Consider the following 27,001-nt stretch of genomic DNA (forward strand, 5'->3'; position numbering starts at 1 on the left):
TGAATACATATTTCATTTAGTGAATTCAAGTTACAGAATCGCTGTCCCAGGGTCCCTCCATATGGGAATTGACGTCATCAATATGAGGTTGTGACGTCAGAGATCCATTGGATGCCACACTATTAGACCCTGTTTTTTGTTTAACTGTTTCAACTGTTTAACTGAACAGCTTCAAAATTCCATATGGCCCAGTTGGGATTTACAAAAGGCACTTCAGTAACTTCAGTATGCTTTGCTTGACCTTACTCATGACGTCATAAATAATGACAGTCACCGTAGATAAGATAATACTTTTCCTATACATTCTTACTAATTTCACCTAACCAGGAGCAAATCAACACATTCCTGTATTTTGGAAGAGGATAGAAATGAGTGCTCCCTAATGACCTCCCTAATGACCTTACAGTTTGCACAAAGACAAGGGTGCCTATTTGATGCTGGTGGAAATAACACCTGTCTGTCCAAGACTCTCAGTTTTAAATGACTTACAGTCATTTTCATACTGCTTTCTCTGTTATTTTCTGCTATTTAGCAGGGAAATTTAGTAATCACTCAAAACAAATTGATACAACTTGCGTGGCAAATCATGAGCTCTCAGAGTGTCTCAAAATCATGAATAATATGAGTTTTGAGAGCATAATATTTAAAGAGTTTCTCTCAACACCTCTGGCTCTCACAATGTCTCACTGGGGACCTCAATGACAATGGCTAAAGCCTCTGAGATTTCACAGCATTTCAGAGAAAAAAACATACCAAAACATATCTTTGATCAGTGTTTTAATTTTCTATGCTGGATTATTTTTCAGTTTGCTCTTTCACTGTACTAAAACTGCCACGATGATGTTGAGACCAGTGTTTAATTGCACATTTATATAATCAAATCCTTATAATAAAAAATGCAGACACTTTACCCAAAAGTTGGTGAAGGCAGCAGAGGCATGTTCCTAGGTGTACAAAGCAGAGCTTTCTTCGTTGTACCTAACCTTACTTTGCTGCAGAATGTACATCCAACACATACAGTATATTCAAACTAGGTTTTGGGCTAATGCTGAATACCCATTAAATGTATGACATGAATAATACATGTTATATTCAACATGATCCAGGTTTTTTAAGTGTTTCCCATGACCTACTCAAATAATTTAAACTCCACTCATGTATTTCTCAAGTTACCATTCTGCACACAGTCTCCTGGGCACTCTCACTCACTTCCTCATTCACTTGCTCAACCTCCTTGCACCCCCCCTGATGCACTCCTTCTCTCTCCTCCCCCCCTTTTTGTTTAATTGAATGCCGTATGCTTTCTGAGCAGTTCTAAAATATATAATGAGGTCATTTGCATTAGACTGCAGATTGGGTGACCTTTGCTTTTGCCAATAATTACTGTAAAACCCGTCTCGTTGTCTGTCATCACCAAGGAGATGGCAGAGACCTCTCTGTGCTCAGAAAAGGTTAGCTCAAGGCTTGTCTCTGGACTTATGAAAAAGCCGGAGGAAAATGTCATTAAAGTCCAGGAAAAAGACATTCGGAATTAACAGTTGAAAATTCACAATCACAATGGGTTTACGGACGTGTGTGTGTGTGTGTGTGTGTGTGTGTGTGTGTGTGTGTGTGTGTGTGTGTGTGTGTGTGTGTGTGTGTGTGTGTGTGTGTGTGTGTGTGTGTGTGTGTGTGTGTGTGTGTGTGTGTGTGTGTGTGTGTGTGTGTGTGTGTGGGTGGGTGTGTGTGTGGGTGTGTGTGTGCGAGAGCATTTCTGCATCTCCACACACCCAGCTCTCCTCTCCTCGGTGCAGAGTTTATGAAGGACATCCTGATGGAGAGGGTTTCTGTTGACACTGCAGGCCACTTTGATGTTGCCAACACCTGAACAAGCTGACAACTAAACAATCAAGCTAAATGTATCTGTGTGTCAAAGCAGGCTAATGCTCGATCCTGCCATTGTTAAGGGATTTCATGGCCTTTAAAGCATGCCCAACTATGATTATGATCTGTAGTAATGAGATAATAACTCAAAATTGCCTTTTGTTATTTGCTAAACTTTCTTTGATAATGTACTTAGTGTTGGTGTTTAATCTGCATGCAGTTTATGGTTGACATTGTGCAGTGAAACGTGACTGTACTTATTTGTGTTAAAGTCCCCTCACCAATGGCTCAGGCAAAGCCAAAATAGTTATTTTATTCTCCAAACCAATTATTCCTAGCATTCTGAAACCCTAAATAATTGCCACAATCCTTTAATACTCCCTACAAAAATGCTTAATAAAAGCTACAATGTACAGAGCAAAAAAAAAAGCTCAGATGCCTTTTCACATTATCATACTGAGATTGCTTCTGCCGGCCCAGACAATTGAAAATAGCTCAATATGTCCAGCATCTACGCATGAGCAAGCCCAGCTCAGCGCAGAACTATTGTGTGAAAAGGCTTGGAGATTATGAGGGTTGCAGAGCAGAGCACTAACAACAGTGGCTCTGTTTTGTGCTCTCTTGGTTCTAGTCGCAGCGGCGCGTCACGTTTCACCTGCCGGATGGCTCTCAGGAGAGCTGCAGTGACAGCGGCCTGGGGGACCACGAGCCTGTAGGCAGTGGCTCCCTCCTCACACAACCTCTCCCTCTGGTGCAGGCGCAGGACGATTTTTACGAACAGGCCTCCCCTGACAAGAGGACCGAAGCAGATGGCAACTCAGATCCCAACTCTGGTAAGTTGCACACTGTCTAACTTCAACCTCTCATAGACATATTATATAGCATATTTCCCATTTGCCCGCATTATACACTGCCATTGCTTTTCATGATTACTCTTAAAATGTTGGGACATCAACATTTTTGCAGGCATCCCTTTCCAGGAACACATAGCTTAGCAAAATTATGCCATCATGTGAATTGGTACCATTTTTGTTTGGAATTTAAGTGGGCACGTTGAAGATTTCCTGCATGCTTAATAAAACTGCTGATTAGCCTCGGTATCCTCATACCATCATCACATCACAGTTTAAACGTCTAATAATTGCACAAAAATCACAGAGAAGCCTTGACCCATGTGGATACACTTTATCTGAAGTGTAGGGATGAGAAAATGAATGAGCAAATGTTTAAAAGGATTTAACTGTTGCTCTCGGGAACCACTGATATTTCTTAACAAGACAGAACCAATAGTCTTGTAAAACAACAGTTTCACATAAAATGCACACTTACCAAATTTAATTTGATTTAGTTACTCCATCTCTCAAGCGGGTTCCTAGTGGATACGTGAGCAGGTCATTCATTTCTCAGTTAATCATCTGGACTTGATCATTTCTCCCAGGAGCAAACCTGGGTCTCCCATAGGCTCCTCACCTATTTGTGAAACTCATTTGATTTATTTAGAGATAATTTCCCAGTTGGAAGTCGTGGTTCTCGACTGAAGATGTTAACTTCCCGCTATTTCTGGTGGGAATGCACTCCTCCGACCCAGTTTTCTCATTTTATCATTAAGAGGTGAAGCGCGCAGGAAGATCAAGCGCATCGCCCCAAGGTCGATGCCAGCTTGCCTACTGTGGGGAGGAGTAGATCATATGGCATAAATACAAGTTCTTTGTGGCTGTAATCTCCAACAGATGCTAAGATAGCAGATGTACTCAAGCTTTTAAGTACCATGTACTGATAATGATATGCTCCTTACTTTTTTTCCTTTATACTGTACCTGTTATCACAAAGTTTTCATAAGAGTCTTTTGACAGTGAAAACGGCCAAATGCAGTATACAGTATGTACATGTAAGTAAGGCTAATCTGTTTTAATATGCCTCTCTGGCTATATCTAGGTATCCATACAGTATGTGATATTACATGCATCCTACACGCATGCTGTTTTAAATTAATAACATACTATAATTGCAAATGTCACTGAAATTTTGTTGTAAGTTCAAAGAAAAAACATAAGCATTTGAAACTAGAAGAAATATTTTGAAGTGGCTTATTGTCAGTATCAGCCAAACAACAGGTCCGTTTATCCCCCTTAAATTTACAATAAAGCACAATTACAATATGTGAAACCTATAATTGAACAATCAACAGTGAGAAAATACCTGACAAAATAATGTGGCTGGAGAGACATAGAATTACCCAAGGCAACAAAAAACCTGTCCAATGTCTCCACCTTAGCCAAGCGGGGAAAAAACACTCTTTTTCTAAGTTCACATTGCAAAAGGTGGATGGAAACCCACTTACTGTAAAACTCAATTCTCACTCAATTAAAATGTTATGATTAACTATCAAAGGTACCATTTTGTTCAAGCAGAATACGAACAGCACATTCACTGGCTTTGGCTGCTAGGAGGAGATTGTTTATCACTCTGAAAATTACACTAGGCTCAGACTAGGGTTTGAGCCATCCCAGAGAACGTTTTGTGATTAGGAGTTAAATCTTACATTCTTGGAGACAATCCTGACATTTTGGACCAATTTTTGAACTGTCTGCAAAGTTAGATTTTACCAGGACAATCCATCCTAATAATGTTTGGAGTTTTAATGTACGCAAGGACACATGGTAACGATGATAAAGGAGCACATGTCTTCTTTCAGTGAGCTTTGAGTGTTCCAATGTTCTGTACAGTATAGTCTACTCAATACTAAGACCTACAAACAAATGAGAAAGAATCTTGCCATCTGAAAATTCAGTTGACATTGGAGGGGTCCAGAAATAATGACATTCAAGTCCTGGCCCCAACAGACCTGGGCATGCTAGTCTCCTGGGGGAGCTGTATTAGTCTCCAAGGCCGGACATGATTTGAGAGTTTTAACAATGGCACTCATAGCAAAACATTGCTTTCAGCTTTTCCTTTTCTGCCTCCAATTATTCCTGAGATGGAAACTTTATGAAGGCACAAGCCGAGGTGATGGTGGGGTCCAAGGACCCTGCACTCCTCCAGACAATTGTCTTTTTAGGGAAATACCTCAAACTGGAGGGCTTATATGCAAGATTTCCACACATTTAAAACTTTTTTAGATTACTTTAGATACAGTATAAGTTTGAAGCCCTAATATCCGAAAAAAGCTATTGGTTTCATATTGCCGTATTTCAATGCTTGCCAACTATCACCTATTAAGAGAGAATACAGACGCTAGGTTCGATATGTGGTTAATAAAAGTGGTTAGTAAATGTCCCTATGTGGTTACTAAAGGCACCTTTAAACTAGACATGGTGTGTGTGTGTGTGTGTGTGTGTGTGTGTGTGTGTGTGTGTGTGTGTGTGTGTGTGTGTGTGTGTGTGTGTGTGTGTGTGTGTGTGTGTGTGTGTGTGTGTGTGTGTGTGTGTGTGTGTGTGTGTGTGTGTGCGACTGTGCGTGTGCGTCTGTCTGTCTGTCTGCGTGCGTTTGTGCGTGTGTGTGTGTGTGTGTGTGTGTGTGTGTGTGTGTGTGTGTGTGTGTGTGTGTGTGTGTGTGTGTGGGATCCTTCCCCCGAGCTTTGTTCAAGGTATAACTTTTTCAGATATTTTACTAAACATTCTCAAAAAGCCAAGGACTAAGGCAAATTGATTTATTTCCCTTAAAATTCCACAGAGTCCTCATTGTCGTGCAGAATATTGAATTAACCTTTTGCAGTTCTTCTGTTATCTCGATTTTTTCTTGGTCCATATGACAGCATTCAGCTGTATTGTTCAATTTACTCAATGGTGATTATCCTTTTGCTACAGAGTGTCCTTGGTAGGTGGAAGGCAACAAAAAGCAGTCTTAAATGTACTTTTTCTTTGGTTGCCAAGATTAGTCTAGCACACATGGAGAGGGAGTTGCCACCAATCAGGGCCGGACTGGGACCAAAATTCGGCCCTGGCATTTTTGGTCCGTACCGGCCCACCACTCCCGGACCGTTTCGCTGTTTTAACCCAGCATCCCTATGTAAATTACGCCACTGCTGAAGAGCATCCCAGCCCAAACATTAACGTAACTAATAATTGGGCCGCGCGACCCGGAAATGACCGTAATAATCCTTAAACGGGAGCAAAAATATATTTAAAAAAAATTAAAAAAAAAATTTGTGTGGCCCAGCGGCCCACCGGGCATATGCCTGGTATGCCAAATGGCCAGTCCGCCCCTGCCACCAATGAAGACTCGCTTGTAATCAGTGCTACAGTATGATTCAATATGAGCTTTTATGCGGGCAAGTGTATGCTGAAGCTAATTTCAGAAACAAATGCAAAGGAAATATTCCATACAACATTCATATGTTACACAATAAAAGATAATGGTAAATCATGTGCAATTCTATAGTGCCTTTATTCAAAGCGCTTTATAACGTGCATTACATGAACATACATTTCACACACAGAAGGTAGAGGCAAACATGCAAGCTGCCAACTTGCTCATGGGGAGTAGTTAGGGGTTCAGTGTCTTACTGAACATGTGCATATAATTTATATTCATTCAGATAGGCCTACTCATCATTGATTAACTACATAAACATATATTGTTGACTGCTGATAGGCCGTGCATATACTCATTGATATATTCATTGTTGATAGACTGTACCTACAGTATATTCATTGATGGACTGTACTATGTCCACTAATATATTGATTGTTGATAGACATAATGTTCATTCATTTCATTTGACTTGGATGTTATCGCTTTGTCCTGATGTACATTGATGGTGGGTGGGTGCCAAAATAACGTGGGCACCTCTAGTCTCTGCTGTGATACTATACGCTGCCATTGAATTGTCAATAAGACTGCTCAGGATGGTATAAATCCCAACTCCTTGGGATTATACACATGGGTTTAGCAGACCCTATAGCTCCAACATGACCCTAACCCTAACCACCTCTACCCTAAACCTAAACCTAAACCTAATCGTTAAAGACGCACTCCACACAAAATCATGTTTTTTTGAGTTTTTAACATGTTTTTGAAGCTTATCTATGAAAATCCTGGTAATCTTTGGCACTCTGCTTCTCTCTAAACTAAACAATGCGTTGCATCCGCGGCGTGGCATATTAGCATATTAATGAGGGGTTGTTCCTCATGTGAGGGGTCTACAGGTGTGGCATACCGGCATAATTAATGGATCCTGGAATTCTAAATTAGGGCAAAGACAGAGCCACGTTTGAGTTTATATAGAACTCCTTTATGGACATTTTTGGGTGAGAAAAATACTGGACCATATTGATCAAACGTTCATATTTCTGACTAAGTTTGGACGTGTGAACTACAACTTTAACTAAGAAGGCTGACCACACCAAACCACTTAAGGGTGTTGCAGTAAAACATATTTGGTGTTTTCAATCGCTATACTGAGTGCAGTTTGTTATGCACAAGCTGAACATAATTCCTAAAGGAACTGTATAAAGTATCTTTAACTTGGGGACACTATTTACCTTAACGTTCCCTAAACCACTACTGTAATAGCTATTATTATACTGTGAGTGTCATATTTAGAACTGCATTCCTACATTCAGTTACTGTATTAAAACTCAGTGTACAGTAGATACATTTGATTATAATAAATAAATGAATAATCATGATAGTATGGAGTTGAATCAAATAAACAATCTTAGGACTATAATTAAAAATAATTAGCCAATCTTACAATCCCCACACAGTACTAAACAATAGCCCAGTCTAATCCACACCAATAAAAATCCATTGAGCTGTAGAGGCTGCAGTTGATGCTTGAGCAAGCCACTCTCTAACCACTATCATCATCATTATCATTATCCTTGTATAGGCGCCTGAGCAATGGAAGAAGTACAGTATAGAGCAAATGCATCCCCATTATTCAATTATGGGAAGCAAAGTTATGTTTTTTCTACCCCACATTACAAATTAACATATGCACGTTTGTTAAGCCATACAGAAGTATGTGTTTGACTTATGGCCGACAGACTTGAAAATAAGAGCGACATTGACTTATTCATATGTAACAGGTTTTCTGATGAATAATTATAATAGACGGAACATGGTAGAACTCATCAGGAATATGTTGTGAATAGCAACAAATAATAGCAGCAATACTTGGGACCAAGCAATGCAATATACAGCAATAATTATGTAATATGCACAGTAAGCCATAGCAACCGAATAGACTGAATTTGAGAGAAAGAAGCCCACTACAGGTATATGTTTTACATTTAATTAATTCAACCTTCTATCTTGATTAGGTCAAACTAGTATCTAATTATTGGTGCAACAGGGGACTGACATTAACCCATTGAACTACTACTTGGATGGATTCTGTTTCCTCTGCAATTATGGGCAGAAATGACAACCGTCTGTTCCTACAGAAAGACAATGAACACATACACAGATATGAATAACCTTGTCACATAGTCTCCAGATGAATGAATATTTGGGATTCAACATGATTCTGTCAGTCAGCTACATTTCTGTAAATATTGTAACTGATTTCTGTGCCACTGAGGACTGGTTGTGCATGGCTGAGAGCATCCCCACAGCAAAGAACCTGAAATAATGAATGATGAGACCAAAGTCATGATGGAGGGATGACAGAGGAAAAGAGAAGACAGAGAGAGAGAGAGAGAGAGAGAGAGAGAGAGAGAGAGAGAGAGAGAGAGAGAGAGAGAGAGAGAGAGAGAGAGAGAGAGAGAGAGAGAGAGAGAGAGAGAGAGAGAGAGAGAGAGAGAGAGAGAGAGGGGGGGGGGGGGGGCTGTCAATAGCTAGCACTTGTCATCCATGTGACAATTTCAGCCTGCTGTCCCAATTTGGGCATGCCATTTCTAAGTGAGCATTTTTCAAAAATACTGGCAGAAAAAATGGCAGATCTACAAGCTCTGCATCACGGTGACTAGTTGTAAGCTTCATGAGGCTGATTTGAAAGTTTTCAAGTGGCATTTCTTCCTGGGCCAAGTGGGAATCTCTGTGGAGAATTTCACGGAAAACCCGTGCTGCGTTCATTATTTGAGGCATTTTGTTAAAAATGAACCAATCCTGCAAACTTTGGAAGACAATCAAAGACAATCAGGATGACATATGAAAAATCGGACAGACCCGTGTTGATCACATGAGATACTGTGTACCGATTTGCGTGTTGTTTGGACAAAATCTGTAGGAGTAATATCCAAAAATGTGTTTTGCAAAAGTCGGCCTCATGGTGGCGCTGTGACATGCTGATCTGAGAAATGTGGGGCAGAGGTTCTGCTGTGGCATCCAGGGAGTGTGTGTGCACAGTTTCACAGTGACCTGGCCAACGGTGGCGGAGATTAGCTGCTCGCAGACAGAAGGACGGACGGACGGACGGACGGACGGACGGACGGACGGACGGACGGACGGACGGACGGACGGACGGACAAGGGGCAAAACATACTCTCTCGCCATGCCTTTCGGCCTGGCGGAGACAATAAGCGCAAACATTTGTAATAGTTGTGTAAGAGCTGGCGCAAACAATTTCAACACATTTTGCATGTTTTGATGAGTTCATAATGGGTGCAGTCTCTGCCAGAGCTGATCATCCACTTTCTCATTCATATTTAAAGCTCATTTATCATGAATCAGAAGCGAGGAGCACACTGTACAGTACTTCCACAGCTGTTTGTGTACTGTATATTCCACATGAGACCTGGGATGGGAGGGTGTGAGATTTATAGGAAAATGCACAGCCTTGTGGAACAGGTATTCAGTACAGGGGTAATTGTAATACAGTAGCTCCATGTTAATTAACAAATAACATTAACACATTTTCAAGCGAGTGAAACATTACCAATGCAAAGTGAACACCCTCAGTTCAGTAAACCATTCAAAATCTGGTGGATTTATGATATTTGAGGAAAGGGAGCTGAGAAACACATGTTTATCTTATACCTGCTTTCAAGCAATATGATCCTCAAGGCATCCTAACATTGGAACAATTTTGTCGCCTTCTAACTGAGGTTTTTGGATATGACAGCTTCCGTCTCGGAAACCATCGTCTAATTGCTGTTTATTTTATGGATGAAGATTTAGCCCCCTGGGGGAAATAGATGGTGCCGTGGGCTATATCCGGATTTTCAGCTTTAGCTGCTGGCTGCTGTCTACGGCCACTTCTTCTTCCGTGCTTCTGTCATTAAACTTCAGCTTAATCTCTATAAACAAACATGCATGAATGTATACTGGTTAGTTTTGAAAAATCCTATTATTAATTCTGCCAACAGCGACTCCATTCTTGCATCTTACTGTAAGTTGTTTATTGGACGGTAAACAATGACGAGACATAGAAGATCTAGCTCACAGCCTGTAGGCTAACTTAAACCTTATATACTTTGCTGACTGGGGTCTATCCATATACACTAAAACTCATTGCCAGAAATAGCAATCCACAAGCTCACAACACGTTGCATTGCAATGCGTTGTGAGCATGTAGATCTGCTATTTTTTGCCAAATGTTCACCATGTCCAGAATAGGGATTCTAGGGTTCATGTGGTTAAAAACTAAGAAGATTCACTGATGGATTCCAAGACTTAAATGTTCTGAACATTGACATGAGTTGCCGCATACCCGCTTCCATTGAAATGAATGCTTCATGTGGCATACAGTATACAATGTACGGTACAAACTTTTTATAGAATGTTGGAGACGAACCTCATCCTGCGTGTATTATAATGTGCCAAAAGTTATACCGTATCTATAAAAAACGCACAACTTTAAAACCCAGTGTAGCTAATGGTTTTGTTTTAATACATCCCACAGTCCTGTTACCATGGTGATGACTGGGACGGGGATGATGTTTTGACTACGCTACACCCTACTTAGTGGTGAGCGCCTAGCAAACAGCTGCAAGATGCAGATACTGTATGGGCTGGGTAACAGGGAATATTGAATTAAGAATATAGGCAACTGTATTCAATTTAGTACAAGATTTATTTTTGTCCCAATGATACCATTATGCTTAATGCAAATATCCATTGTGGTCCTGAAATTGTGGTTCGAATTTGTTATAGAAAAGTCAAAACAAAAATCCTGTCATAATCACAAATCCTTGGTTTTACATTTATCAGTTTTTAAGTAGTTATATATAAGGGGGGGGGGCCTACAGTAGTTCTGCGTACTATACAGTACATCTCTTTCACATACACTTTTCAGCGCTATCTTTATTAAATGAGCATTCACATTGAATTATTCAGTGCTTGCCAGCAGTTTCGGTGCAGTAACTTGTGTAATGGTTTCCTGTATGTTTGTTGTTTTGTTGGTTCAGCCATGTCCTGATATCCAAAGCAATTGTCACGTGGAGATTGTTGTTCCTTTCATTCCACCACAATCTGGTATGAGGCACAAACAATCACAAAACAATACGTTGATTTTCCAATTATTTCTGGAGCTATCTTTCTTAGTTCAACCTTTTGTTTGTCCTTGGGAAAAATGTGCTCTGGCAAATATTACAGGGATTGGCTGGATTTAAATCTTTTTTTTTTCTTCTCAAAAGTTCTGAAAAAGGCTTTGTTTGGTGCAAGGTAGTCAGGCAGATATTCAACTACACTGAACCCAAAGCGAGCCCCATGTAGTGCAGCTGCTTTCAAATACTGTATGTATTGTTTTATTTGTGTGTGTGTGTGTGTGTGTGTGTGTGTGTGTGTGTGTGTGTGTGTGTGTGTGTGTGTGTGTGTGTGTGTGTGTGTGTGTGTGTGTGTGTGTGTGTGTGTGTGTGTGTGTGTGTGTGTGTGTGTGTGTGTGTGTGTGTGTGTACATATGCATGCACGCACGCATGCACATGTTGTTCATACATAATATATATGTATATATATATATATATATATATATATATATATATATATATATATATATATATATATATATATATATATATATATATGAACAATGTATATGTTGTAGTATTATTATTATTATTATTATCATATTAATGCTTCTGGCTCTGAGGAACCAGAACAAAAATCAAAATGTGCTCTTATGTACACAAGATGTTGCAGTACAGAAACCTTGAACCTTAAAAGGATCAAGGTTTATAAAAGAAGAATGGCTTGGATCAAGGTTGATAAAATAAGAATGCTTGGTTGTGCCACCTATGCACATGAACACAAAAACGTGACAGGAACAGAGGGGGACGGAGAGGAGAGATGGTTGATGTGATTTGGAGGAGTACAGTAGCTGTTGGGGACTTGGTATTGGAGGGGAGGGGGCAAAATACTCAATGCAAGATTGTTATGTTCTCTACCATGAAAATGGAACCACTTTAGCCATTAATCATTGATGGGTTGAAGATAGATGATGGATAACTCCCTTGTTGAGGTGCTCCGTGCCACTGGATTCTGCGCTATACTGTCTCGGATCGCTAAAGAAATGCTTCAAAGAGCAAAACGTCTCCCACAGAAATTCATTACAAATACAGCATAAATCTTTACACAATTATTAGTATTTGTTTTTTCTTAATTTAGTCATATTCTAGTAGGCTAATAAAGTATCATTACCTATAATTTGGGACATGGCTTCAATGAGTTTATTTTTATGAAAAAATGTTGCTGTTGCATGAATTGAAGCATCTAAATATCTAACCAATAATAATTTAAAATGTGTTGTTATGGACTTACTTGTTAAATATGAGACTTTGTTGGTTAAAATTGCTTTATTAGATTTGAGTAGTTGATAGGCCTAATACTCATTTACTGAGAGTAATTCATTCATAAGTCATAGACTCGCCATTTATCAGAACAAAGGCCCCACATACTGTAAGACCAAAACTGTCATAACACCCATAGGGTAGCATCGCATTCTTTATAACTGTTGCACACGAATAAACAAAAAAACGAACAAAACAACAACAACAACTGTTGGTTAAAGGACCCTCTACCTATCATCTCTATGATTTACATTATAAAGACTGAGGCATCCAATATTTACCTGTTGATATTTTATGTTATGTGGCCCTCTACTGGTGTTCTATTTTAAAAGGTCAAATCTGGACACGTATATCCATGCCATTAGTAAAATGCCACATGCCCCATTCAGCACTCCCTCCCAAAAAACAATTGTCCACATGGATGTTATAATAATTTATTGTATTCAAAATGAAAATGTTATGTCACATTGCATTATGTGGTTCAGTTGAGGCTGAACAAATACATTACACAATTCAGGCTTAACAGTACAAAAAATAGTACTGGGTGAGGTCTACGCTCAACTACTGTACACTATAGGCTTTTAGTAGGCATTCTTAAGCAGAGAGCAAGTGCATGGTCAGAGTAAGTGCCTTGAGCCTTAAACAACCAACAACAGGGTAAGTGTAACATATGACCTGATGACATGTCAATGATGTCATACAACAATCAAGCCAGCAAAGCTATTTAATTATTCAGTGTGTGAGCTAAATGTGTACCGGTATGTGTCAATTTTAGAAAGCGAATGACGGAATCAATGGAATGTGAAATAGCAACAGAGAGAACCACTGAATCATCTAAAGCCCATTCAACCAGCATTGTTATTGCCATATTACAGACACTCAACAATTCACTATTCAGAATAAACAAATACGGGGTTGTCACTCAGCCTGGCAGCGATCCGACAGCCTCAATTGCAGTCCACTAATGATGCCAGTGAAATGTGTGATCCAGCAGTGGCCCGTCTTTTCAGACTACAGAGCCATGCTGCAACAAGAGGCCGGCCTCACGGCCTGCTTCCAGGTCTTCTGAAGCTTATATTTCAAAGTGATAGATTGTGTTAATGTCCTTTCCCATACCTTTTGTTGACTTCTAAACATGCCCAAAGGACATATTGCGATATCGCGATCTACCAATTACATCTTTACGTAAACTAGAAATCCAGTCTCTATCAGATACATAAAAAAAATGCCAGCAGTGGTGTGAAATCAACTTAATTAACAGCCAATTTTACCCATGCTAATGTTGTTCTGTTTTTTCCTAACTATGTGTGTGTGTGTGTGTGTGTGTGTGTGTGTGTGTGTGTGTGTGTGTGTGTGTGTGTGTGTGTGTGTGTGTGTGTGTGTGTGTGTGTGTGTGTGTGTGTGTGTGTGTGTGTGTGTGTGTGTGTGTTCTTTCTGCTGGCCAAATCCCACAGTGAGAACTAGCATACTAGTGTTGCTAATGCCTCTGACCAAGCCTGTGGGTGGGTGGCATGGATTCATAAATCAGGGAGCAACGTTAATCTCTCTCAGGTATTGGAAAGCCAGCCCTCAGTAAATATGTTGCCCCAGGATACAATGGGGTTTAAAGGATTTCTGTCTCCAAAGAGAAATTAGACAGGAGCTTCAGAAGTGAGGTAAATGGAAATGCTTGCCGGAGCATGCAGAGAGAGCAGGGTGCTACTGTCAGCTAGTAAACACTGTCAGAAAGTAGACGCTGTCATTATCATGGCAGATGCTGCCAATAGCAAGGGTGGGCTGAGGGTCTGGGCCAAGACAAAAAACAAAGCAAAACAAAAACCAAATGACGATGAATCATAACGAGAAAGGAAGAATGACAGAAGATTGTTAAATTGAGTATATTCAAACTAATCAAGGCCAACAATTGAATTAGTTTCAATTATCGCCTTTGGAAAGTGTTTCTTTGATCCGCAGACTGGGGGGGGGGGGACAATTCTTCATGTAGGCTACAGTACCATATCATTCATTTGTATAACGCCAAATGCAATCTTCTCTGTCTTCTCAAGTTGAGCACATCCTGTTGAACCATGACCCATACTGGACATACAGAATTTAAGTTATAGTTATATTAGCTATAGTTTTACATGTACACGTCAATGGAGACAGTATTCATGTGTGTTCATGTTTGCAGTTTATTGGTGCAAATAGACTTGTAAAGGCCCAAACAAGAAGCGGTTCACCTCTTACCTACTGCAGGGCAAGTATGCATAGTGTTGCTGAAAGCTTTGTAGGTTTCAGTATCTGAAGCAGTTATTAATAACTTCAGGCTTCTTCAGTATAACATCTGATGCTGTCAAAAAAACAGCAGTCAGTGGATCCCGGTGGGAAAATAAAGAATGCCAACTTTGGACATCCTATGTATTGTATAGGTAGAATTATGTTAGCATGACCATAACCTACTCAGTTATGTTAAAAATGATAAATAAATACATAAATACGTAAATAAATAAATAAATGAAAAAAACAAATGTGCTTTTTTCTGCATGTGCATTTAACCTATGATTAATGGTACAATTTAGCAAACAAGTTTCTGGACTGCTGAACAGGCTGCTTAATCAAAGGCTGCATACTCTACATTTCAAAGCGTTAAACAAGCTACCAGTACCAATACATGTCACACAGAAAAGGTATGTCACTGTCACATAGTAACTTGTAACTTGATAGATAACATAGTAACTTGATAGATAAACCCTTGAGGAAACTGTGGAACATTGAAATGTCCACCTGCTGCCTTGATGCTCTGCCCACAAGCTTCCTAAAAGGGGTTTAATCTACTTGGCAATGGATTTACTTAATATTTAACAGTTCCCTCCTGTCAGGCTTTGATAATTAAGGCTCTACTAAACAAGACACAGAGACGAATAACAGTGTGGCCTCCCTGTCCAATCTTCAGCCTTCAAAGTTACAATGTGTGCAGTTTGGTGAACGAAGACGCAGAAATATCAATGTTGTGTTCAGTAGCAAAGCTGCGCTAGTTGCTATACTGCTAGTACTGTATGACTTATTTTGCCAAATGGAAATAGCTATCTCTGTTGCTGCGCTAGCGACTCCTTTGGGCTGGGGTAGCACCTATCAGTAGGGGGTGTTGAACAGGAGGAGTAGGACGGAGGTGTTAAGTCCTCCCGGTGGGTGCTTAATTGGCATAACGGCTAAAAGGGGGAAAAAATGAAAAGAAAGAAAACTAGAAAAAGTGCTCCTCTGAGCACATGTCTCCACCAGGTGAGGTAGATTAGTGTGGGCCAGCAATGTTGGCCAATCAGGGTGGAATATGAAAAATAGGACGGATCGGACAGATCCGTCTTGATCACTTGACTAAAGAGATAAATAACATGTACCAATTTGCGTTATGTTTGGACAACAATTGTAGGAGTAATATAAAAAAAATGTTTTCCAGTGGCATTTGTTCCTCAACATAGTGTGTGCAAAGTTTCCATCCTTCCGTGTGTCTGTGCATCATTCTGTCTGTGTACAGCTAATCTCCGGCACCGTTTGGCTTGATTGCAGCGAAACTTTGCACACACACTCCCTTGATGCTAATTCAGAACCTCTGCCCCAAAATTCTCACATGGTTATAGTGCAATGTGTGCCAAGAGGCCAATTTGTGCTAAACAATTTTTTTTTTTACAGTACTCCTACAGATTTTGTCCAAAAATCCCACAAATCGGTACGCTGTATCTCTATAGTCATTAAATGAAACGGGTCTTTCAGATTTTTCATATTCCATTCTGATTGGCTAAGATTGGCTTCCAAAGTTTGCAGGAGGGCTCCGTTTTCAACAAATTGCCTCCAATCATGACCACTGCGTGCAATTTCTGTGAAATTTTGCACGCACATTTCCACTAGGCCGGGGAAGAAATGCCACTTGAACATTTTCAAATTAACCTCATTGTGGCGCTATAACAGGCTGATTAGTGTTTTTTACCTATAACTGCACCGATCTGTGTAAAACTTTGTATGCGCACTCCCTAGAGGCCAAGGAAAAACCTTTGCCCTGCATTTCTCTGCATTTCTCTGCCTTTTATAGCGCCACCAGGAGGCCGATTTATGTAAAACACATTTTTTATATTAAGGGTTCAGATTTTATTCAAATGTCACGCAAATCGGTACACATGATCTCTATAGTTATTTGATCAAGACTGATTCGTTTGATTTTTCATATTCCATCCTGATTGGCTAAGATTGACATCTAAAGTTTACAGGAGTGGCCCGTTTCAAACTAAATGCCGCAAATCATGAACGCAGCGTCCGATTGCGATGGAACTTTGCATGCACATTCGCACTACGTTGAGGAGCAAATTCCACCAATTTAACATTGCCCTATTATAGCGGCAATGTAGAGGCCAATTTTTGCACAAAAAAATATTATATTACTCCTACAAATCTTTACTTTATTTATTTATTTTCTCCAGTTAGCATATTATCCTTCTCCCTTGTCAGGCACGTGTAACACCCAGGATTCAAACCATGGTCTCTTGTGTGGGAAGCCAAGCTTCTACGGCTCATCCAAAGGGGAATCCGCCCTTGACCAGGGGAGATATCAGGCTTATGAGCTGGCAGAGCTACTCTGTTACATTCTTCCCCTTAGGCTCTGGGCAGGGCTACTCTGTATATTACACTAGTATGAAACGTCACTGGTCTTGACACTAGGGAGACAGAGGGAGAGATGATATGTTTGTGTTGAGACAGCAGCTTAAATAGGTTATCTCAGCATTAAAGTCCCAGTGTTACTGGGGTCCTTACACATGGCAGTGGTTTGAGAGTAAAACCTTTTCTAAGAAAGCGGTATCTTCTTTGAAAGCTGCACCTTAACCCGGGTGAACTGATCTGGGGGTAGTGAGAGCTGTGATAGGGACTAATCCCCTGCTGTGTGCTTTGAGCGGGCTTCGGAGTAATACACCAGTGGAAAGGAAGGAAACGCATGGAACAGGCAGGGAAAAGGAGACTTCTGACAAAGTGAAAAACGTGTTGAAGTGCTGCTGTCACCGTGATTAATCCCCTTTCAGACATAATTTCAAACTGGGTTGGAATCTAAATACACGTGTGTATGGGGGGCTTGCTGTGTGTGTGTGTGTGTGTGTGTGTGTGTGTGTGTGTGTGTGTGTGTGTGTGTGTGTGTGTGTGTGTGTGTGTGTGTGTGTGTGTGTGTGTGTGTGTGTGTGTGTGTGTGTGTGTGTGTGTGTGTGTGTGTGTGTGTGTGTGTGTGTGTGTGTGTGTGTTCACACCATGCATGTGCATGCATGCATGTAAGTGTCTGTGTAGTGAATCTCTGAGTGAAACATATGGCAGCAGTGCAGGCATCCAGCAGGGCTCACACTGATGCCTCCTTGTTAATTTTCTCATACCATTTGCTAATTTTACACTCAGAGTGTGGCACTTAAAACTCAAGCAGATGTTTGGAAAATGATCACTGGAGTATAGAAAGTTCTACAAGTGATTTAGGTCCGCTCAGTCAAGTTTTGTCTACAGATAGAAAAACATTCTTAAAGTTTATCATTATCATAATTATTGTTTTCGAATGAAGCACCACTTCTACAGCTCAGTGGCCTTGCATTTATAAATGAAATTAAAGCTTTAAAGCTTCAAAGATTTAATTTAAGTGTGAAAACAAAGGAGGAAAGGGCGAGCTATGGTAGATCGTTGCTGTTGGGCATAAACCATCCAATAATGCCCAATTGTCGCACAAAATGAGTGCAAATAGCCAATCTACAAGATCACAAAGCATCACATTGCGTTGCATGGTGAGCTTGTAGATCTGCTATTTTTTTAAACCCTTGAATATCTTTGAAAACAAACACAGGTTGAAAGAGGTTGAGTCTGTCTGTGGGTTCTGTAACCAATGTAAATTCTTAACAAAAGCTTGCGGTTCTCTTGAGACAAGAGCTTGTGAATAATAACTACATTGGATCCAGTTTTTTCTTCCCCACTTCCAACGGTGTTGGATATACAAGATTTCTACCCGACAGCAATGAAATTCATGTGGCACAGTGATGGTGAGGTGTTTGTCAGGGCTCGCCCTGTACATTAGGTAGGTGGAGTGGGCACCATCTTGCTTCAGAGGTGCCAATTCATGATACAAAAAAATAACAATAATAAAAAACAGCTCCTATCTTATAAATGTAGGCTAGTGCCCTTTTTTAATTTTAAAACATGAGTGTGTACTGTTATATTACAATTTTGGACAGCTGAAGTCAAAGTGAGCAAGTGCACGGGAGAATAATCACTTGAAGAGCAGGAAGCATGCTGGGTAAAGGCCAGCACATGGCAGTAGAAAAGTAATATAGTTAAAACTAGAAAAAGTGCTCATCGGAGCACAGGTCTCCGCCAGGTCAGGTAGGGTATCGTGGCCTCCTGGTGGCGCTATAATAGGCCAATGTGAAAAGGGTGGCATTTCCTCTTAGGCCTTTCATTGCAAGCAGGCACTGCATTCATGATTTGAGGCATTTTGTTCCGAAAATGTGTTTTGCTAAATTAGACCTGCTGGCGGCGCTATAACAGGCCAATGTGAAAAGGAGGGCATTTATTCCTTGGTCTCGTGGGAATGTGTGTGCAAAATTTCACGGGATTGCACGCTGCGTTCATGATTTGAGGCATTTTGTTCAAAACGGACCAATGTTAGCCAATTAGGATGAAATATGAAATATCGGACAGATCCGCCAGGATCACATGACTATAGAGATCATGTGCACCGATTTGTGTGAAATTTCGAAGTCGGCCTCCTGGTGGCACTATAAAAGGCAGATGTAAAAAATGCAAGGCAAAAGTTTTTCTTTGGCCTGTAGGGAGTGCACATAGAAAGTTTTACACAAATCGGTGCAGTTATATGAAAAAATACGAATTGGCCTGTTATAGCACCACCATGAGGCTGAAGTGGCATTTCTTCCTTGGCCTTGTGCGAATGTGCGTGCAAAATTTCACGGAAATTGCATGCTGTGTTCATGATTTGAGGCATTTTGTTCAAAACAGAGCAGTCCTGCAAACTTTGGAAAGCATTCCTAGCCAATCAAGATGGAATATGAAAAATCTGATCGTTTAATGACTATAGAGATATTGTGTACGGATTTGCGTGATGTTTGGATAAAATCTGTAGGTAAAAAATGTGTTTAGCCAAATGCGGCCTCCTGGTGGCACTATAAAAAGCAGATGTGAAAAATGCAGGGCAGATGTTTTTCCTTGGCTGCTAGGGAGTGTGCGTGCAAAGTTTCACGCAGATCGGTGCAGTTGTAGTTAAAAATGCCAATCGGCCTGTTATAGTGCCACCATGAGGCTGATTTGAAAATTTTCAAGTGGCATTTTGTCCTCGGCCTAGTGGAAATGTCACAGAAATTGCATGATGCGTTTGAGGCATTTTGTTCAAAACAAACCAATCCTGCAAACTTTGGAAGCCAATGTTAGCTAATCAGGATGGAATATGGAAAATGGGACAGATCCGTGTTGCTCACAGACAGAAGGATGGAGACACATAAGGACGGACAGACGGACGGACGGACGGGTGCAAAACGTACTCTCTGGCTATGCCTTTCGGCCTGGCGGAGACAATAAAGCTTGAGGAGAGAAATCATGGCAAATTTTACAAGTATATAATGCTTTTCAGGTTTATGTACACATTTTAACCACATCCTAGAGTCCCTATCCTCTGGCAGAAATTTAGTGAAAATAGCCGATCTACGAGTTAACAACGTGACGCGTTGCGATGCACTGTGAGATCAGGATTTGGTGTAGATAGGGAAAAGGAGGGGGTCTAGTATAGAACCCTGGGGGGCCAACAAAGTATGTAGGGATTAAGTTGTTATATGACTGAAATGAGCAGATTGCAACAGCCTGATATTCAAGGAGACTGAAGAAAAAGAGTCTAGACTGGGACCTTTGGATAAAAGATGGTGGTTGAGGTTTGGAAAACAGTCTATAATAACTGGCTAGAGAGATGCACATGTCAGTCAAAGAAAGAAGAATCAATACATGTAGACAGACGCAGTGTAAACATTCAATCTAACCCCCTCAAAAAAAGACAAAAATTGATTTCAGGTAAGGGGAAGATACTTGCTCCTTTGTGACAATGTCACCGTGCAGGATTTCAGTCAGGATAATGGTGCTGTTTGGCACTGATCTAATGACTACATCCAATTACAGGTAGACCGTGTCACTGCAAGGTATTCATTATTGAGCATTCACACTTTGTAGATGACGAGATGCAATTTCCAATTTACAAGCTATGGATTTAAATGTCATTCATCGTTGCTCAAATCCAGCGGATTGACAGTTGATATTTAGAATCAGCTGGTGTCCCGGCTGTTATGCTAAAGCTCCAGGCATTCCAAAAAAGAGGAATAATATCCTTCCTGGGTCATCCTTCTTTTATCCTCGTCTCCCCTTCTTTCAATCCTGCCTCGTCTCCTTGCTCCACTCCTGCCTCACCTTTCCTCCGCCTCGCACTCTCTCCTGCTCCACACACACTCCCTGTGCACCTCCCCTCAGCCCACGTCTCCCTCTGCAGCTGAGCTTTACATGTGCCTTTGTTCCCCGTCCAAGTATGTGACTTTATGCCGTCCCCTCCCTCTCCTTCGGCTATGCTGTGACACTCTTTCACAAGTAAGAGCCTTGGAATCAGATCCTGATCAACTGCAACGAAAAGCATGAGTGCAGAACAAAGGCACAAATAAGTCAGACATAAGCAACTGCAGAGGCATGTCAGCAGTGGATAAGCAAGAGCAGAGAAAAAAGATATTATCTTGTAACACGGATGCATTGGCTCACAGTCTCAGTCACATTCATATGCTCCTGAACTTGGGAAAAGACAAGCACATTTTTGCATAATAGGCATTGGCAATGACACCAGTCTCTTTGTCATACACACAGATGTAAGCACTCTCCATGCAATTTTAGGATACATCTTTCTTTGAATAAGCAATATTTTGACATACACATTTGTAAAAAATAATAATATAATATTAATTATTTGCATCGGACAGGAATGTACAGTAAGAGCAAATTGTTGCAAATTGTTGACTAGACTCTCACTGTGTAAGAAATATTGCTGAGGGTTGGTTACTGTCCCTCCTTCACATCCTGCCTTAACCCTGACATCATTTCTAATCCTTAGAAAGGTCACCCAGAGCTGTTGCTTAGCGCAGTGGAATTCAGCACTATAGGAGAGAGCAATTCCATATAATCTAACCAATACCAAGTTGCAATTTTGCATCATACACAGGCTTAATCCTGATTTATACTTCATCTCATGTCAGTCGCTTGTGGAACATAACTACGTGGCCATACCACGAAGTGTAAATTACACTTAAGGGCTTCGCTTGGGTTTGAGATGGATTATTTTCCCCCACTTTTTTTTTAATCATTTATCCGTTCTTAATTATATGTAATGGATCAGGAAAATGTAAATTTGTATTCAGGGACAATGCAAGTGGTTGCTGCCTAAGTAGGAAATGATCTAAATAACATCACCATATTTACATGTACTTAAAGTTTCAATATTCAACATTAATTGACTCCCCTGGGCTCCTTCCTTTCTGTGTGGAAGACAACATGCTTCAGCCTAATATTTTGTAGGGCTTTGCGATACATATGAAATCAACATTACGATAATCATGGATATTTACAGATACTAGAGGTTCGGGCCCCAAACATCTAGAGTTCGGGCCCCTTTGGAAGCCATATATGGAGCTGACTGTTTTTTTTAGCGGCTGATGCCATGACGACACATTGAGGTTAGACAACATACTCCATATTTGGGCGTAGCTGCATTGGGATCCTGGAAGTGGGAGTGGATTGGGATCCACTCCTTATATGGTTATGGCTGAGTCATAGTGACATGAGTGTGACAACCGGTCCTCCCTTAAGCCAGTTTTTATATAAGATAGACATTATATCATGATATGGCTTATTTTTGCTAAATCAAATTAAAGTGTCAAATTGATGTTCACTGTAATTAATTGCATGGTAATGTTATATGTGTTTTCAAACAAAGCTTTTTGTTTTGTTTGACTCTCTGATAACACCATACTTAATTTAGTCTTATTTTGATATTGGGTTATAACAATCAATTTAGACACCAAATATGTGTAGTATGATATCAGATTATGAAGTTGCAATTCAACTGAAAGATGATAAACAATAACACAACCCTAATTTGAAGTGGTTAAACATTGTGTTGTGAAAAGGACTGGTGCCTCAGATATATCACACCGCAGACAGCATGCAATCTCTTTCCATATTGATGTCAAGTAAACATAAAACAATTCTTATAGAACCCACTGCCAATGGTAAGCACAAAGGAATTATTTCCAGTGCTATTTATAATTTTAAAATATGTTGCAAATGTAGTCATGTCACTGCTTTTATGTTGGTCTCAATCACTGACTATAAAATGAAATTACAACCCCTTTCTTGCCAAATATAGTCTCCCTCCATTGACTGTGATTAGAACAGATGAATGCAAATAGGGCGTACATGAGCGTCCCTCACTCAGGGCAGTGTTTTCAATGGACTGGCCTAAATCCAAGCCATGAACTATTCTGCCCTGCCAAGGCAGAGTGCAGTAACTACGAAAACAAAAATCACTGAAAAATGGGTTTAAAAGTGATTCAACTGGTCAGCCAAATGAGATATCGGCATATAAGTGATATTACACTAATTGTACATCTGTTCTTGAGGTCATTGCTTATCCCCCAACATCACAAAGGCTAATTTGACCTTTAGGATACCCAAATAAGTCGGTGTGTCCAAAAACGTAGTTACTGCTCTTTGGCTTGGCAGGGCAGTATTATACTCATGAAGTGTGCTCTGCCAGTGAGAAACATTTCAGTTAAATTTTTGTTAATTCTAACCGTAAGAAAGCTTTTGTAATTCAAGGTTCATAATGAAAACATTGCAAGAGGTTCATGATTATCCATTAATAAAGCGTTGATGGCACAGAGGAAGTGTTGATGGCAGCAATTAAATGAAATAAAAAAACACAAACTAATCAATACCTCTACATGGTTATACAGTACAAGCTTCACTTGGCCAAATTTCTGAAAATATTCTTTCTCATTATGTACAAAAGAGATTAGCTGAACATGGATTCTGACAAACTAATTCCTTGTGCCTGCTCAATCACTTTGTATTGTCCATCTCAGCTTACAAATGGCAAATGTGCTAATGGTTTGAATGTGGAATCTGGTGAATACCATATTTGTGTGTGTGTGTGTGTGTGTGTGTGTGTGTGTGTGTGTGTGTGTGTGTGTGTGTGTGTGTGTGTGTGTGTGTGTGTGTGTGTGTGTGTGTGTGTGTGAGAGAGAGAAAGAGAGAGAGACTGGGTCTGTATAGTCGATGATTATCTTGCCAACTAGAGTGTGTCCAATTAAGTTGGTGAGGTAAGTCGAGTTATTCTCACCTGCACTTCAGTGAATCTTTGACTGTTTAATCTGTATCTCACCATCTCTACTGTACCTACTGTGCAAATAATTATTGAAAAACTAATACTCTGACAGCTCATATTAAGCAGCAGCAATTGGTAGAGTGACAATTGGTTACAGTAGCATTGGCTATGGTGTCAACAGAGAGTGAAATGGGCACATCGTTGCCAGCTGTCATACGCTGCCCACTCTCTCAATCTCTCTGTGAAGTCAGACAGTGTTGCAGTGCTGTGTTCCAAATGCATGCTGTTGATGTGCAGTCATTTGAGATGCATCTCGAGACGGTATGTCAATCTTTTCTATTCTGTATCTGAATCTCGCCTATTCCCATCATGAAAATTGAAAACTGAGTGTAGAGGGGCATGGGACATCCCCATTGTCTATAATTATGTCTAATTATTTAGCTTTCATAATTTAGCAAAACAGCAAACAAAAACTGTTGTCTCAGTAAACACTTTCTAGTCCAACAGCTGCTGTAGTGTGTGCTGCTACAGTTTATTGTCTCCCACAGGCCGGACGGCCAAAGGCTGGACAATATATGTTTTTGCTCCCATCCGCCCGTCCGTCCTTCCGTGCGTCCGTCTGTCCGTCCGTCTGTCCGTCTGTCCGTCCGTCCGTCGGTCCATGTGTGTCTGTCTGTCAGCAGCTAATCTCCTGCACTGCTGGACCAATTGGCGTGAAACTTTGCATGCACACTCCACGAGTCCATGTAGGCCAAGAGAGAACCTCCACCCATATTTTTCATATTGGCCTCATGGTGGCGCTATAACAGGCAGCTTCACGTCTTGGCCTATAACTCTTGAACAGTAAGTCGTTCAGTCAAAAAATGTCATTGACCCATGATGCAACTTCCCATATAGGCTACGCCCATTTCCATTTTGTTCAAAACACACTTTTTGCTACTGCGCCTACATATTTTGTCCCTAAGTCACTCAAATCAGTACACATTATCTCTTGACTCATGAGATTAAGATGTTTCATATTCCACTCCAGAGAGCTGTGAGCGATACACATACTTTAAACAACGTCAAATGTAACCTGTCCGACGCAAAACATCCAGCCATGACCGTCCATTAGTTCCCCGCAGCAGGGACTTCTCGTTGTGTTGAGACGTGCACGTGAAACCACAGTGCTATGCTACCGCTAATCACAAAGATTTGATACACGTGTATGGACACATGACACGGTGCCATAAAACATTTACCACTCGAAAATAAACTATGAGGTTACTCATTAAAACTAACTACCAAAGCATGGACAGCACTAGCCCCGTTTGGATCCTCACCCATGGCCTCCATGATAGCTCCGAGTTGAGGTCCCGCTTCGTAGGCTGCCGGTAGAGTGTGACACCGGCGAACGGTGGCAAACAGTACCGATTTTTACCTTTTTCCTCATATCCATCGTATCCAGTAGAGGTAGTCCTCCCTGCTCCCCTGAAAAAGATGTTTGAAATTGTAGCGGTCAAGAACAATTAAGCGACAGGTTGAAACAAGCGTTTAAATCGCCTTTTTAGTCAGTCTGTGGCATGTTTTCCCACGTCAGCCGAAACGGGAATAGTTACTGACGACTGCGGACGGGGGTTGACTGGGCACAGGCTGACTAAAAAAGCGATTGAAGCGCTTCTTTCAACCCGTCGCTTCTTGACCGCACAAATTTCAAACATCTGAGAGCATGCAGGGAGGACTACCTTTACTTTTTAGATACGATGCGTGGAAAAAGGAAAAGAAAATCAATACTGTTGGCCACCGTTCGCCGGTGTCACACAGCCTACGATGTGGAACCTCATCTCGAAGCTATATAGTGGAGGGAGAGGTTCCGATCGGAGCTAGGACAGAACTCAACACTTAATGTTATGTGACTATATATATATATATATATATATATATATATATATATATATATATATATATATATATATATATATATATATGCATGGCAACAATTACATCCTTTTTTTGAATATGTAACTGCATTTTTTATCCCGCGATTTTGTAACCCTTATTTTTCACCCGGTGCCAATTTTCTAAGTGATTCTGGGCGCTACACTCCCCTCACCAGCCTAGGGAGGCCAGGGCCGAGCTCATGCCTCCTTCACCATCAGCCAGAGAAAGGTGTTAAACTTACCATACAAGCCTATTTCAAAGTGAAGTTTGTTAGATACATTTCTTTTCTGAACATGACTTTGTAAGAAGTCAGATGAATCATTGATTTCTCAAAGAGGATCATTTGGTACAGTGCTCTGGCAGAAAGTAAAATTAATTACAAACCAACCCTCAATATCAGTTAGTTGTGCACTTTAGAAGTGGATCTTTGAAGTTCTAATGCATATTCTAAACGACATGAAATCTGACCAGCGTTCTCTTTAATTTGGCAGCAGAAGGAGAAAAAAAAGTTTTCACACACTACTTGGGTCCCTGGTGTATTAATTAATATTTATATTTGTCCACTGCCTCAAACTCTGCCTTCAGGCACTTATTAAATTATCATGAGTTTGGTAGAGGAATTACAGGTCGTCTGAGTGGTGCTGTGTTGGCGTGTGCATGCTCTGTGACATTACTATTGCCTGATTCACTTATAAAACAATGCACAAAACAGTGACTAGAAAAGGGAATGGATACAGCACCGCCCATAACACTATTACAGACTAACGATAGCAAACGAGGAAGGGGGGTTAACACGTGTTTGTATACCCACTTATTTACATTAGTCAGTGATGCAAAGAGTTCCATCAGCAAACTGAACCTAAACACACATTGCTTTAGAGCACAATCTCTGCAATTAGGGCCAGTCCTGTGAGGCATCTGACAGTGTGACCAGGAGGTATTATGGCACCAAGCACTGAGCTCAATGCTACTGAACGTGAGGCAGCCATGATAATTAGTGTTAGTAGCCAGGAGCTCCTCACTGGCATCTCGCCCCCTCACTGACCCAGGGAGATTGGAAAGAGGCCCAGTGGATCCCAAGGGGCCGAGCCTGTCAGCGCCGTCACTTCTCTCACAATGTCGGAGTGAGCGGAGGTGCTTT

At 40.7% G+C, this 27,001-nt stretch overlaps 1 protein-coding gene across 1 annotated transcript in view; it reads left to right on the forward strand.

The window, feature by feature from the left end:
• pcdh9 (protocadherin 9) overlaps window positions 1–27,001 on the forward strand; it is a gene marked incomplete at its 3' end in the record, with an annotated part of 244,356 nt that overhangs the window by 175,457 nt on the left and 41,898 nt on the right. The window contains exon 4 of the mRNA XM_084064514.1: window positions 2,495–2,696. Within this exon, the coding sequence (XP_083920640.1) occupies window positions 2,495–2,696 (202 nt within the window). The remainder of the gene's footprint in view (window positions 1–2,494; window positions 2,697–27,001) is intronic.

Source organism: Gymnoscopelus microlampas, assembly GCF_963454915.1.
Source record: "Gymnoscopelus microlampas genome assembly, chromosome: 1".
In the NCBI taxonomy this organism is placed as follows: Eukaryota; Metazoa; Chordata; class Actinopteri; order Myctophiformes; family Myctophidae; genus Gymnoscopelus; species Gymnoscopelus microlampas.